This window comes from Leopardus geoffroyi, chromosome B1 (genome assembly GCF_018350155.1).
Source record: "Leopardus geoffroyi isolate Oge1 chromosome B1, O.geoffroyi_Oge1_pat1.0, whole genome shotgun sequence".
Lineage (NCBI taxonomy): Eukaryota > Metazoa > Chordata > Mammalia > Carnivora > Felidae > Leopardus > Leopardus geoffroyi.
In genome coordinates this window covers 162909487-162923775 of record NC_059327.1, presented here as the reverse complement: position 1 = coordinate 162923775, position 14289 = coordinate 162909487, and the positions used below count along the sequence as shown (strand labels likewise).

General features: G+C 39.8%; 1 protein-coding gene across 30 annotated transcripts in view; it reads left to right on the top strand.

The window, feature by feature from the left end:
- Positions 1 to 5252: 5252 nt before the first annotated feature.
- The window catches only part of FIP1L1 (factor interacting with PAPOLA and CPSF1), an 82712-nt gene continuing 73675 nt past the window's right edge, over positions 5253 to 14289 (top strand). For 5 of the 30 annotated variants that reach the window (XM_045474064.1, XM_045474046.1, XM_045474059.1 and 2 more), the window contains exons 1-3: positions 5321 to 5615; positions 6778 to 6822; positions 6926 to 6965. In XM_045474064.1, coding sequence (XP_045330020.1) covers positions 5531 to 5615; positions 6778 to 6822; positions 6926 to 6965 — 170 coding nt within the window. In that variant the 5' untranslated portion in view covers positions 5321 to 5530. Of the gene's footprint in view, positions 5616 to 6777; positions 6823 to 6925; positions 6966 to 14289 lie in introns of all 30 variants that reach the window. The other 25 variants (XM_045474066.1, XM_045474053.1, XM_045474062.1 and 22 more) reach the window with 18 other exon arrangements.

Below are 14289 nucleotides of genomic sequence, written 5' to 3'. Positions count from 1 at the left end.
GTTGGCAAAGAGAATGAGATAGAGGGAGGATTCCAGGTTCACACCCAGTTTCCTGGCTGGATAACTGCTAAGTAGTGGTCACTGAGATTCGGAAAACCAGAAGAGAAGCAGATTGGGGAATAAATGCACTGAGTTCAGTCAGGACATGTATTTGTTTGTTTATTTGTTTAATTGTGACAAAATACGTAAAATTTACCATTTAACCATTTTTAAGTGCACAGTTCAGTAAATTATTTGCACAATGTTGTAAAACCAGACTCCAGAACTGTTTTATCCTGCAAAACTGAAGCTTTATGTCCATTAAACAAGAACTCCCCATTGCCCCTTCCCACTGGCAACCACAATTCTACTTTCTATTTCCATAAGTTTACTATTCTAGATATCTTATATAAAGGAAATCATACAGCATTTGTCTTTTTGTGACTGGCTTATTTCACTTAGCATAATATCATCAAGGTTCATCTAACATATGAGTCAGAATTTTCTTCCTTTCTAAGGCAGGATTACATTCCATTGTCTATACCATTGTATACTGCATTTTTGGATACTGAAAGTTTGGATTTTTTGTGTAACAGGAAGCTATTGAAGGGTTTGTGTTACTCGAAATGCAGTGTGGCAATGGAGATGGAGGGAATTAGACAGATTTGGGATATATTTTACAGGAAGAACTACTGGGCCTTGCTAACAGGTTTTCCTCAGTATGAGAGGGATTCGTAAGGGAAGGAGAGGAATCAAGGGTAATTCGTTGAGTTTTGGCTGGAACAACGTTGGATAATGATTACTGATAGAGGGTGTATGGGAGTGGGACAGGAGAGGTTTGGGAGGGCAACTCACAGGTTCTGTTTTTCGCATAAGTTTGACATGCTTACTCAATATCAAGGAAGGCATCAGTGAAACATCAGAGTGAGCTCAAGGACAAGTTGAGACTGCAGAAGCAAAACTGGGAGTCATTGGCTGTCAGTGACATATATCACATAGACAGTATTAAAAGTCATGGGACTGGAGGAAATGACCTTGGGAGACAAGGTAGACAGAAAAGAGAAGAGAATCCAGGAAAAATCCATTTCTTGCTCTCAGATATTACGGTGGAGTCAAAAGAATTCCTGCTGAAATTACATGCTTGAAGATAATCAGATTTACTTTATTTCAATGTGATTTGTACTTCTTTGCTCAGCATAATTAGCAATTATTATTCCTCACAAAATCAAACATATCTCCTTTTGCCTCATTTCTAAGCCCTCCACATGGATGATCAACGTTTGGCTTAAGGGTTTACTAAGCACTTATCTGGTGAAGACAGAAATAAAAAAAAATTCTTCTCATCCTTAAGGAGCGTGCAGTTTACACAACAGTATAGAGCTGAATAGGAGATGACACAATTTTCCAGAAACAAATAGCAATATAAAAATTAGTATTAAAATATGTCAGAATGCAGAGGAAGATGGATAATTGGTGCTTAACTCCCCATTGAAGTACCTATAAAGGAAGTATCTAGAAAGAAACAAACTGCACTCTACATATGTGCAATGATTCGGGATGTTCAAAGGACAAAAGGCCTAAACCATAGCATACCACCATCTTGCCTCTAACTTGTCACATGCATTGACATTTGTTTTTTTTTTTTTTTTTTTTTTAAATTTTTTTTTTTTTTCAACGTTTATTTATTTTTGGGACAGAGAGAGGCAGAGCATGAACGGGGGAGGGGCAGAGAGAGAGAGAGAGGGAGACACAGAATCGGAAACAGGCTCCGGGCTCTGAGCCATCATGAGCCATCAGCCCAGAGCCCGACGCGGGGCTCGAACTCACGGACCGTGAGATCGTGACCTGGCTGAAGTCGGACGCTTAACCGACTGCGCCACCCAGGCGCCCCTGCATTGACATTTGAACCCTCACTTTAGCTTTGTTAGCCTTCCAGGATGCAGGTGTAATTTGATATTTTAATATATCAATTTACTGATGAGGAAACTGAAGAATATTGAGATTTAAGGGATGTAACTAAAGTTGGCAGTGAATAACACAGTCAGGCCTAAATGCCGTATTCATGCAAAGCACATTAACGAGTACTTGCTATCTATTAGATATTGAGCAAGGCACTTTTATTTGATTTTTACCTCTTGCCGTCATTTTAATCATCATCTATTAAGCAATCCCTTTCAGTACTTCCAAAGAGAGATATATTTAAACTGATGCTTAGTTATTTTGGGTTTTTTTTCCTAAGAACCAACAAACTGCACACACACACCCACACACACATATACACCCATACACAGACACACACAATGATAAGATGGAAAACAAATATAATCAGAACATATAGAGTATCGTAGTTTGAAGAAGTCTTAAGTTTATATCATGTCTTCAAATTACCTATCTTTAAACTCTGCTGGTGGGTAGGGAGATAAAGAAGCTTATCCAGGCAAGGAACTCAGTATAAAAGGAAGGAAGGAAGAGGCCTTTTATGAGTGGTTATTAGTGATTTATGGGCTTCTCTGCTTGTGAAAATCTTTATTTTCAAAGCTTAGCTGAAATGCTACCTCCACTGTGAAGGCAATTCTGATGCCTCAGTTATTATCCATCAACTCTTCAGTTCAGTTTAAGTAGCATCTTGAAAGACAAGCTTATTTTAGGCAGCCGAAAGGAGAAAGACAATCCATGGCAGAAGGCAGTTGGTTCTTCCACGAAAGCACCAAAGTTCGTTATAGACTCATGGAATAATAAATAGACAGGGCTATGAGTGACTGCCTTAAGATATTCCTTTTTATTTATTTATTTTATTTATTTATTTATTTATTTTTTAACGTTTATTTATTTTTGAGACAGAGAGAGACAGAGCATGACCAGGGGAGGGGCAGAGAGAGAGGGAGACACAGAATCGGAATCAGGCTCCAGGCTCTGAGCCATCAGCCCAGAGCCTGACGCGGGGCTCGAACTCACGGACCGCGAGATCGTGACCTGAGCTGAAGTCTGACGCTTAACTGACTGAGCCACCCAGGTGCCCCAAGATATTCCTAAGCAGACTGTAAAATTGTCATTCCATTACTGTCAGTAGAGGCCAAGATCTAAGTGCTGGGCACCATCTCATGAATAAGTGGCATGTAAGAAGATGCCCTGTTTGAGGAAGGACTTTATCTAGTGAAGAGTTCTAGGAAGGTAGATGTAATTACCATAGGATGTGATAGACACATGCCATAGAAGCAGCATAGAGTCTAGAAGGGTGTAATTAGCTCTGCTCTACCCACCTTCCAATAACTCTGATCTCATCTCTATCCTCTTTCTTACTCCCTCCATTCCATTTCATTTTGGGTTCCTTGAATGCACCAACCACACTTCTGCTTCAGGGCCTTTGCAATTCTTATTCTCTCAGTCAGATAGGGCTTTACCCAGAAGTCCACAAGGGCTTGCTTCTTTCCTCCATTCAGCTCTCTATTCTTATGTCACATTATTAGAATAGCTTTCCCTGATCTCTTATTATAAAATTGCACCTAATCCCTCTTCATCACTCTGCTCTAGGTCCCCCTATCCTGCTTAGTTTTCTTTATAATCCTTATCACAACTTGACAAAGCTGTACATTTATATGTTTTTTGTCTGTCTTCCTTCATTAGAATGAAAGCTTCACCAAGAGGAAGGACCTTGTTTTACTCCTTGCTGAATCTGCATAGCCTAGAAGAGTCTCTGGCACTTGGTAGACCCTCCATAAGTATATTTATAGAACAAAGAAATGGAAGGAAATAAAGTGGGATTCAGGAAAGATATCACAATATTGGCCTCAACATTGATACCTCAACAGAGTTTAGAAGTCTGCAAGGGATTATCCTAAACAGATAAGGGAGACTGGGAATAGCCTTTGAGTCTTCAAAGGTAAGGGGAGATTAAAACCACATGATTTGTTTAAATAAGGGGAGATGGTGTGGCATTGTTGGGATGTAAACATTTCATTTGTGTTTCTATTAAAGCATATCCATCTTTTTTCCCTTGTAGGGGAACTAATTAAGACACTTCTGACTTTCTCAATAAATTGATAGCATTTTAAGAGCATGGACTATGCTTTATTCATATTTTTGTTTTCCAAGTTCTTAAACAGCAGATATTCAATAATTGTTAAACGAAGAACAATATTTATTGACCAGACAGCAAGTAAACCCATGATTGATTTGTTAACTAGAATGACTTCCTGTTGAAAACTGAGTGTCCTATTTGAAAACTTTTGGACCAAAAGAAACCTTAGAGACCATTAAATTCAGCTTTCCCATTTTGTAGATGAGAAAACTGAAGCAAAGAAAGGTTAATTACCTGAGGTCATGCAACTAAGTAGTTATAGTTAAGAACTAGAACACTAATTTCGACCCATCATAGATGACCTTCTCCTTAAAAGATGTGCTCAAAGTAGCCTGATGATGTGGCATTATTTACTAAAAAACTGAACATTATGATCTTGGAGAAATACTTGTAAAAATCTGCAAGAAGTCATTTACAAGGCTTTTGTAAACGTTTGTAGTGTTTTTAGGGAGGGTGGTTAAAGTGAAAAGTTGAAACCAATCTAAATGTACACCACTAGGGAAATAGCTATATACATTTTGTGATAGCCATGATATGGAATATTGGGAAGCACTTAAAAATGGATATAGTTTGATGTATACTAACATGGGAAGGATCTCCAAGACACTTCGTAAAAATTAAAAAAAAAAAAAAGCAATCCGCAGAATGATACACAGTATCGCACCCTTTAAGATTCGTTAATCTCAGGTTCTTCTACCAAAACAATACACGTGAAGTTAAACATATAGAAAATCCGAAGATTCACACCAAACAGAAAACGAGGGATACTTGTGCAAAGGACGGTAGTGGATGAGGGGGGTCTTCGACCTTATGTGTAACGTTTTATTTTAACAAAGAGAATGCATTATTCATTCAGGAGCTTGGCTTTCGTTTGCTGTTAAAATTAAATATTCAATAAAGTAGGCATTGTTTTCCTCTCTAATGAGAAACGAGTGATAAGGTAACAATTCTGTGTCGAGTGATACAACATGTGAAGAACGAAACAAGGCCTTTAATAAGATTAAAACACAAACAAAAAAGTTGAGAAAGAAAGCGTTAAAGGACAAGGGAACAAAAGTACGCTGGCCGGCATAGGCAGCTTATCAGAGGAAAGGGTGGGGGAGGGGAAACCTCCCCGACGCAGGACGCCAGGGGAGAAGGCCACGCTAAAAAGGCAAAACGGGATTCCACAGGGGCGGGGCCAACCACGGCGCGCATGCGCAACCAGGTCCAGGTGGCCGGCGCCGCGGAAGCGAAGCCTCCTAAAGACGCCGCGCGCTGAGGCTGCTGCTGCGCCTGCGCAGGCGGATCGCCGCCGGAGTCGTCTTGTTTGCAGGCTGAACGCCGCGGCCGCCTTTCCTGGATTTGAGTCTCGCGCTTTCTTCGTTTGCTCGCCGGCGGGTTCGCGCCCCTCTCGCGCCCCCGGGCAGCGAGGCTGGGAAGGGGTTGGAGGGGGCTGTTGATCGCCGCCTTTAAGTTGTGCTCGGGGCGGCCATGTCGGCCGGCGAGGTCGAGCGCCTAGTGTCGGAGCTGAGCGGCGGGACCGGAGGGGATGAGGAGGAAGAGTGGCTCTATGGCGGTACGGAACTTCCTGTCCCTTCTCTCACTCCCGGGTTCTCTCAGGCCTGTCCTCCCGGCCCGTCAACGGCCGGCGTCCTGGGCCCCTCATGCCGCCCCTGGGGCCTCTGGTACGGAGCCTCCTCCGGCCTGAGAGTTAGGCCGAGTGCGGCGTGCGCGTTCCCGCCTCCCCGCCCCCAGCCTCCTCCCGCCCAGCCCACGCCCCCATCACGCAGCCACCCCGCGGCCGCCGGGCTGGGCCGGGGACTGGGCACCGGGCCGGACCCCGTCTGCCGGTCCTCCCCGCCGGGGATTCCCGGCCGCCGCGCTTCCGCGCTCTTTCCCCTACTGTTCTATCTCGATTCTGAGCTCTGTTGGTGTGTCTGTTCTTGCCCCTTGGCTGTAGGATGCCCTCCCTGCCCCTTTCTTTCAGAAACAGTCTTTCTGTAATAATAGCTAAATAAAGTTGATGCTGTAAAACTAACGTCTTGTTTCTTGATGGTCAGTTTGTATGGAATGCACCTGCAAGGGTACCTCCTTGTCTGAAAGTCGTGCTTTAAAAATAATTAATTAAAAGAGAGAGAGAGAGAGAGAGAGAGAAAGAGATGGAATACATTATGGCCCATAAAGAAAACCCCGAATGTCTCCTGTATTAAGGTGAAGTTTTTCTTTTTTAAGAGACTGCTCTTTAACCCACATCATTAGAAGTATCTCATGTCCCTTAGCCTTATAGTTTTCAGTTATCTCGTATATATCTTTTTTCCCAAAAATAACTTCAGTGCACTTTGTACTTCCCTCTTGAAAGGGACTTGACATCTAGCTTTTAACTTTTCATTAAGTCACAGTCTCTTGTCTGTTAATGATAACTAGACTTGAAAGTTAATTATTTATTCCTTACCTAAAATATGTATTCTTTAGTATAGTAAAAGGGCACGTTTGAGCACCATGCAGCTCCTTGACGCTGTGGCTTTGACAAACCTGTAAAATTGTCTTTGGTGGCCAGATTCAGCATTAGTAATATTCTTTGGAATGTAAATGTGTAGGGTTTCCTTAACAAAGATCTAGACATTTTTAATGCCTCTTAAATTAAGCTTACTTTTATAAAAGTAAAGTCATTTTTTTTTCATAAAAGACATATCTTGTTAAGTCATTATAAGGTGATCTAACTTTGGATGTGCTTATAGGCCCATGGGACGTGCATGTGCACAGTGATTTGGCAAAGGACCTAGGTTAGTGCTTGTGATGATCACTTCAGATTTTCATAATACTGGTTTCTTTAAGAGTGGTTTGTTTGTTAATTTTATTTATTTATTTATGTATTTTTTTTGGTAGATGAAAATGAAGTTGAAAGGCCAGAAGAAGAAAATGCCAGGTTAGTGGAACTTGTTGTCGATACTTCTGCAGATTGTGTGGTAACAGTGGTTCTGTCAACACGTTGTCAAATTTATTTCATAGTCTTTGGCTTAATTACAGCATACTGACTGAAAGTTCACAGGCGTTGAATCCGTTAGAGTTTTCTGTTTCAGGACCTAATCAGTTCTGTGTTTATTTGCTAGTAGCATAGGGGACAAAGTGTTTGAGGTAAGGGTTTGAATGCTCTTCACTATTAAGTACTTTGTACTCTTAAGTGAGTTCAGAAGTGGAATATACGATTATAACCATTAGACTAATAAGAAAAAACTTTAAAAAATATTTTTGATAAAAAAAAAGAATCCTTTAAATTACTAGTTTCACAATACCTTTGATGGTGTAGTGCACTTTGGTTATCATTTCCATGTTTTAAAATATTTAAAGTCAGATATTTAGTGAATTTGTTATAAGATTGATTCCCTTTGTTAGACTACTAGAAATACATGACTGTCGTTTATAGAACACGTAAAAGCAGCTTGAAACTTCTCCAAATTTCAAAACAACTCACACATGGGAGTCCGTCGACATGCTTACATTACTGATCAAATGTAGTATCAATGCCTTGATGTCCCATAATGAAGGCATGGTTAAAAAAAGAGCTTTGAATGATTATTTGGTTTTAAAAAGTAGAGAAAATACCATTTTACACCCGCTAGGATGGCTGTACTCAAAAAGAAAGTAACAGGTGTTGGTGAGGACATGCAGAAATTGGAACTCTCATACACTGATCGTGGAACTGTAAAAAGGTTCGGCTACTTTGGAGAACAGGCAGTTCCTCAAAAGGCTAAGCACAGTTACTATATGATCCAAGAATTCCAGTTCTACATAGATGCTTTAGAAAAATGATACATATCCACACAAAAAACTTGTACATGAATGTTCATAGCAGCGTTATTTATAATAGCCAAAAATGGATATAAGTGCCCGTCAAATGATGAATGGATGGACAAAATATGGTATATTCATACAGCGGAATACTATATAGCAGTGAAAAATGAAGTGCTGCTACCTGTAACAACATGGATGAATCTAGAGAACATTATGCTAATTTAAAGAAGCCAGTCCCCAAGGACTACATATTGTATGATTCTGTTTATATTAAAAGTAGAGAATAGGTAAATGCATAGAGTGGTTGGCAGGACCGAGGTCGGGAAAATGGGGAGTGACTGTTAATATACGCAGTGTTTCTTTTTGGGGTGATGAGAATGTCCTGGAATTAGGTAGTTGTAATGGTTGCACTATTTTGTAAACATGAAAAGTCATTCCGTTGATTGCTTTAAACGGATGCTTTGTGTGGCATATGAATTCTGTTTCAAGCTGGCAGGGTTATACCTTGGAGATACTGTGGGTTCAGTTCCACACCACTCCAATAAAGTGAGTCAGATGAATTTTTTGGTTTCCTGGTGCCTATAAAAGTTATGTTTATAATGTTGTCTCTCTTTCTTTTTTTTTTTTTTTTTTAATAGTTTCAACTTTTTTTGAGAGAGAAAGAGGAAGGCAGAGATAGGGACAGAAGATCCAAAGTGGGCTCTGCTCTGACAGCAGCAAGCCTGATGCAGGGCTCAAACTCACAAACTTCGAGATCATTACCTGAGTGGAAGTTGGACACTCAACTGACTGAGCCACCCAGGGCGCCACTATACTGTAGTCTCTTAAGTGCGATGGTACTATGCCTAAAAGACAACATACGTACCTTAATTAAAAACTATTTTTATGCTAAAAAAAAATCCTAACCATCATCTGAGCTTTTGGCAAGTCATAACGTTTTTGCTGGTTGGAGGGTCTTTGAAATTGAACTCTGCTGACTGATCAGGGTGCTGGCGGCTGAAGGTTGAGGTGGCTGTGGCAGTATAAGACAATGACCTCTGCCACATGCACGGACTTTTCCTTTCACGAACGACTTCTCCATAGCACATGATGCTGTTTGTTAGCATTTTGATAGTAGAACTTCTTTCCAAATTGAAGTCAATCCTCTCAGACGCTGCTGCTTTATCAGCTAAGTTTATGTAATATTCTATATTCTAACTCCTTTGCTGTCATTTCCACAATCTTCACACCGTCTTCACCAAGAGTAGATTCTGTCTCAAGAAACCACTTTCTTTGCTCATCCATGAGAAGCAGCCCCTCGTCTGTTCACATCGTCAGGCCCCACTTCTCATTCTAGTTCTCTTGTTATTTCCACCACGTCTGCAGTGACTTCCTCCACTGAAGTCCTGAACCCCTCCCAGTCATCCACGAGGCTCGGAATCAACTTCCAAACTCCTCTTCATATTTGATATTTGGACCTCTTCCCATGAATCATGGATGGATTTTTTTTTTTAATTTATTTTTTTTAATTTACACCCAAGTTAGCATATAGTGCAACAGTGATTTCAGGAGTATATTCCTTAATGCCCCTTACCCATTTAGCCCATCCCCCCTCCCACAACCCCTCTAGTAGTCCTCTTTTTGTTCTCTATATATTTGTCTCTTATGTTTTTATATTATTTTTGCTTCCCTTATGTTCATCTGTTTTGTGTCTTAAATTTCTCACATGAGTAAAGTCATATACTTCTTTTTCTCTAATTTCACTTAGCATAATACTCTCTAGTTCCTTCCACGTAGTTGCAAATGGCAAGATTTCATTCTTTTTGATTGTCGAGTAATACTCCATTGTATATATATATACCATGTCTTCCTTATCCATTCAATGGATGAATATTTTTTTGTTTTTTTTTTCTTTTTTTTTCTTATTTATTTTTAATTTTTTAAATTTACATCCAAGTTAGTTAGCGTATAGTACGACAATGATTTCAGGGCTACATTCCTTAATGTCTCTTACCCATTTAGCCCATCTCCCCTGCCACAACCCCTCCAGTAACTCTCTGTTCTGCATATTTAAGAGTGTCTTGGGGCGCCTGGGTGGCGCAGTCGGTTAAGCGTCCGACTTCAGCCAGGTCACGATCTCGCGGTCCGTGAGTTCGAGCCCCGCGTCGGGCTCTGGGCTGATGGCTCAGAGCCTGGAGCCTGTTTCTGATTCTGTGTCTCCCTCTCTCTCTGCCCCTCCCCCATTCATGCTCTGTCTCTCTCTGTCCCAAAAATAAATAAACGTTCAAAAAAAAAAAAAAAAAATTTAAAAAAAAAAAAGAGTGTCTTATGTTTTGTCCCCATTCCTGTTTTTATATTATTTTCCTTCCCTTATGTTCATCTGTTTCGTATCTTAACTGACTGAGCCACCCAGGTGCCCCCATCTGTTTTGTGTCTTAAAGTCCTCATATGAATTAAGTCATATGATATTTGTCTTTCTCTGACTAATTTCTTTAGTTCCATCCACGTAGTTGCAAATGGCAAGATTTCATTCTGTTTGATTGCCGAGTAATACTCCATTGTGTGTGTGTGTGTGTGTGTTGTGTGTGTATATACATATATATATATATGTATATACACACTACATCTTCTTTATCCATTCATAATGGATGGATGTTTTTAATGGCATCTCGAATCATGAATCCTTGCCAGAATGTATTCAGATTATTTTGCCCAGATCTTCCAGATAACTGGAATCATGGTCTCTGACAACTTTATGCTTATGAAATGTGTTTCTTCAGTAATAAGACTTGAAAGTCAAATGACTCCTTGATCCATGGGCTGCAGAATGGATATTTGTTATGGGGCATGGAAACATTAATCTCCTTGTGTGTCTCCAACAGAGGGCTCTTGAGTGACCAGGCACATTGTCGATGGGCAGTAATATTTTGAAAGGAATCTTTTTTTCTGAGCAGTAGTCTCAACAGTGGCTTAAAATATTCAGTAAACCATGTTGTCAACAGATGTGCTGTCATCCAGGCTTTGTTGTTCCACTTTTAGGGCAGAGCACAGGCAGAGTGGATTTAGCATAATTCGTAAGGGCCCTAGGATTTCAGAATGGTAAATGAGCATAAGTCACCAGCTGCATTAGCCCCTAACAAGAAAAGAGTCAGCCTGTCCTTTGAAACTTTGAAGCCAGGCCTTGACTTTTCTTGAGTTGTGGAAGTCCCAGATGGCATCTTCTTCTAATAGGAGGCTGTTTTATCTACATTGCAAATCTGTTCAGGGTAGCCACCTTTATGAATTATCTGAGTGAGACCTTCTGGGTAACTTGCTGCAGCTTCTGTATCAGCACTTGCTGCCTTGCCTTGCACTTTACGTTACAGAGGTGGCTTCTTTCCTTAAACCTCACGAACCAACCTCTGTTAGCTTTGAACTTTTTCTTGCAGCTTCCTCACCTCTGTCAACCTTTACAGAATTGAAGAAAGTTATAAGGGCTTTGCCCTGGATTAGCCTTTGGCTTAAGGGAATGTTGTGACTGGTTTGGTCTTCTGCCCAGACCACTCAAACTTTATATCAGCAGTAAGGTATTTTTACTTTCTTATCATTCGTGGCTTCACTAGAGTTTAGCTCTTTTAATCTTCTCCAAGAATTTTTCTTTTGTGTTCACACCTTTGCCAACCAGTGGCAGAGGCCTAGGTTTTGGTCTTCGACATGCCTTCCTACTAAGCTTAATAATTTCTAGCTTTTGAATTAAAGTGAGAGACCTGTGGACTCTTTCACTTGGACACTTAGAGGCCATTAGAGGATTGTAAATTGACCTAGTGGAAAATTGTTGTGGTTCAGGGAATAGGCAGCCTAAGGAGCAGGAGAGAAAGAAGAGGTGATGGTTGGTCAGTAGAGTGGTTAGAACACACAAAATATTTATTAAGTTCACCATCTTAAATGGTTGTGATTCATAGCTCCCCAAAACAATTATAATAGTAACATTAAGGAGCACTGATCACAGACCACCATAATGAATACAATAGTGAAAAAGTGTAAAATATTACCAGACTCACCAAAATGTGACAGAGACACAAGGTAAGCAAATGCTGTTGGAAAAATTGCACTGCTGGGTGACACAGTGTTGCCACAAACCTCAGTTTGTAAAAAAATTTATCTGGGAAATGCAGTAAAGTGAGGTGTAATGGAGCCAAGCATGATAAAAGGAGGTATGTATGCACTTGTTAAAAAAATGAAGGGAAGAAGTAAGACATAGAAATAGAACTACTTTAAGGGATGCTGAAATTATATTTCCTCACTTAAAAATATCCCCTTTATTGGAAGACTTTTTTTTCACTCATTGCTATATCATGTGAAATTTTATCATTCAGTTTTGAAATTTGGTCCAACCCAGTTCCTAACCCTAATCTCAGTTACTCACAAAGTTGATTTGTGTAGCTTATAGTTATGAAAGTAATTGAAAATTTCTTCATACTGCTTTGTAATTGGTGAAGAATCAATGGATAATGCTACAGATTCACAATTAAATACCTTTTTTTATGAGCTAATCTTTATTCCATTAATTTTGTTAGTATTGGTTCTTGGTTACAATCCTTGAAGCCTATTTTTTGATTGAATGAATGTCCTTTTTTTTATACTCAGTGTGATTTTTTTTTTTTTTTTTCTTAAATGTTTGTTTACTTTTGAGAGAGACAGAGACAGACTGTGAGTGGGTTAGGGGCAGAGAGAGGGGGAGACACAGAATCTGAAGCAGGCTCCAGGCTTCGAGCCGTCAGCACAGAGCCCAATGTGGGGCTTGAACTCACGAGCTGTGAGATCATGACCTGAGCTGAAGTCGGAGGCTCAACTGACTGAGCCACCCAGACGCCCCTTAGCGTGATTAAATGTATTGGAGGGAAGCCTCTACCTTCCTTGAGCATTACTGTCAAAATGTCTTTATATTCTTTATTAAAAATTTATTTGGAGAGCTATTAGGTTTATTTCATTCTGTGGAAAAGTTCTCTTAAAGCTTAATTTTTCCAGAAAAAGCTTGTAATTTTATATTTGTAGCATTTTAATGTTGATAGGGAATTAAAACTTTTAGAAGTATTGGGTAAGGCATGTTCACCAAACCCGTGTTCTGGTATTCAGCTTGGACTGATCAGAGTCCTTGCTATTAGAGTTCTCCCCAGCTTCTTTGTGACCGGTTCATTGTTACAACTTCTTAACCGTTGTATTATGCTGTGTCCAATTTTGTCATGTTGTTTAATCCAAGGTTTGGCTAACTACACTGTTCCATGGCATAAAAAGCATGCTAAACTTGTTTCTGGCTACCTAGAAACTTACTTAAGCAGGAGGTAAACGTACTGAAGAATTATAGTTGCATATTTTCTTGGGTCAAGCAGTAAAACAATGAAAACTTCACATTCAAATTTTCAATTATTATCTTTATTTTGCTTTATATGAGGATTGTACTACTGTAAAATACCACTATAGAGATTGCATTGACTTCTATAAAACTGCTTGACAAAATGAAGTTTAGAAGAGATAAACAAATGTAATGAAAAGAGGTTTGAGCTATATCGACATCTGGATATTGTTCTCAGAAATCCTACTAAATGTGAGTTAGTTGCTTTGTACTTCAGTGCCTTTATTTGTAAAATGAGTTTAATGGTTAATTCCCACTATCAAAATCCTAATTATTGAAATATAAGAAACCAATTACAGGGGCGCCTGGGTGGCTCAGATTGCTAAGCATCCGACTCTTGATTTTGGCCTAGGTCATGATCTCAAGGTTTATGAGATCCAGCTTGGGATTCTCTCTCTCCTCTCTTTGCCCCTCTCCCTTCTTGTGAGCACATGTGCTCTCTCTCTCTCAAAATAAATGAATCATTAAAAAAAAGGAAGCCAATTACACTATAATACTATAAGTTTTATTTGATGGTTAATGACCAGATGCTTGAGTCTCATGAGAAAAGAGGGGTTTATTTTTTTATATCAGTTTTGCTTTAATAAGGCAAATACAGGTATTAACTGGACTTTAAAAAGTTATTAGTTTTGGGCGTGCCTGGGTGGCTCAGTTGGTTAAGTGACTGACTTTGGCTCAGGTCATGATCTCACAGTTTGTGGGTTCGAGCTCTGCGTAGGGCTCTGTGCTGACACCTGAGAGCCTGGAGCCTGCTAAGAATTATGTGTCTCCTTCTCTCTGCCCCTCCCCTTCTCATTCTCTGTCTCAAAAATAAATAAACATTAAAAAAAAATAGTGGTTTTTTTAATGCATCAGAATTAGGTCTGGAGCTCTTTATTGGCACCAAATTGGAAGATAGTCTTCTAGGAAGATAAGCTTTTCTTTAATCCTAAAATGTATTTTTCATGCAACGAAGAACGTGTGTCCAATAAGATAGGTGAAACAAAACCAGAATGAAGCATGTGTGTTAACTGAATACTGGTAGAGTTAATGTGGTCATATTAAAGTTCTTCAGTTCCTCGGGCGGCAGGAACGGAGGAAACTGTGT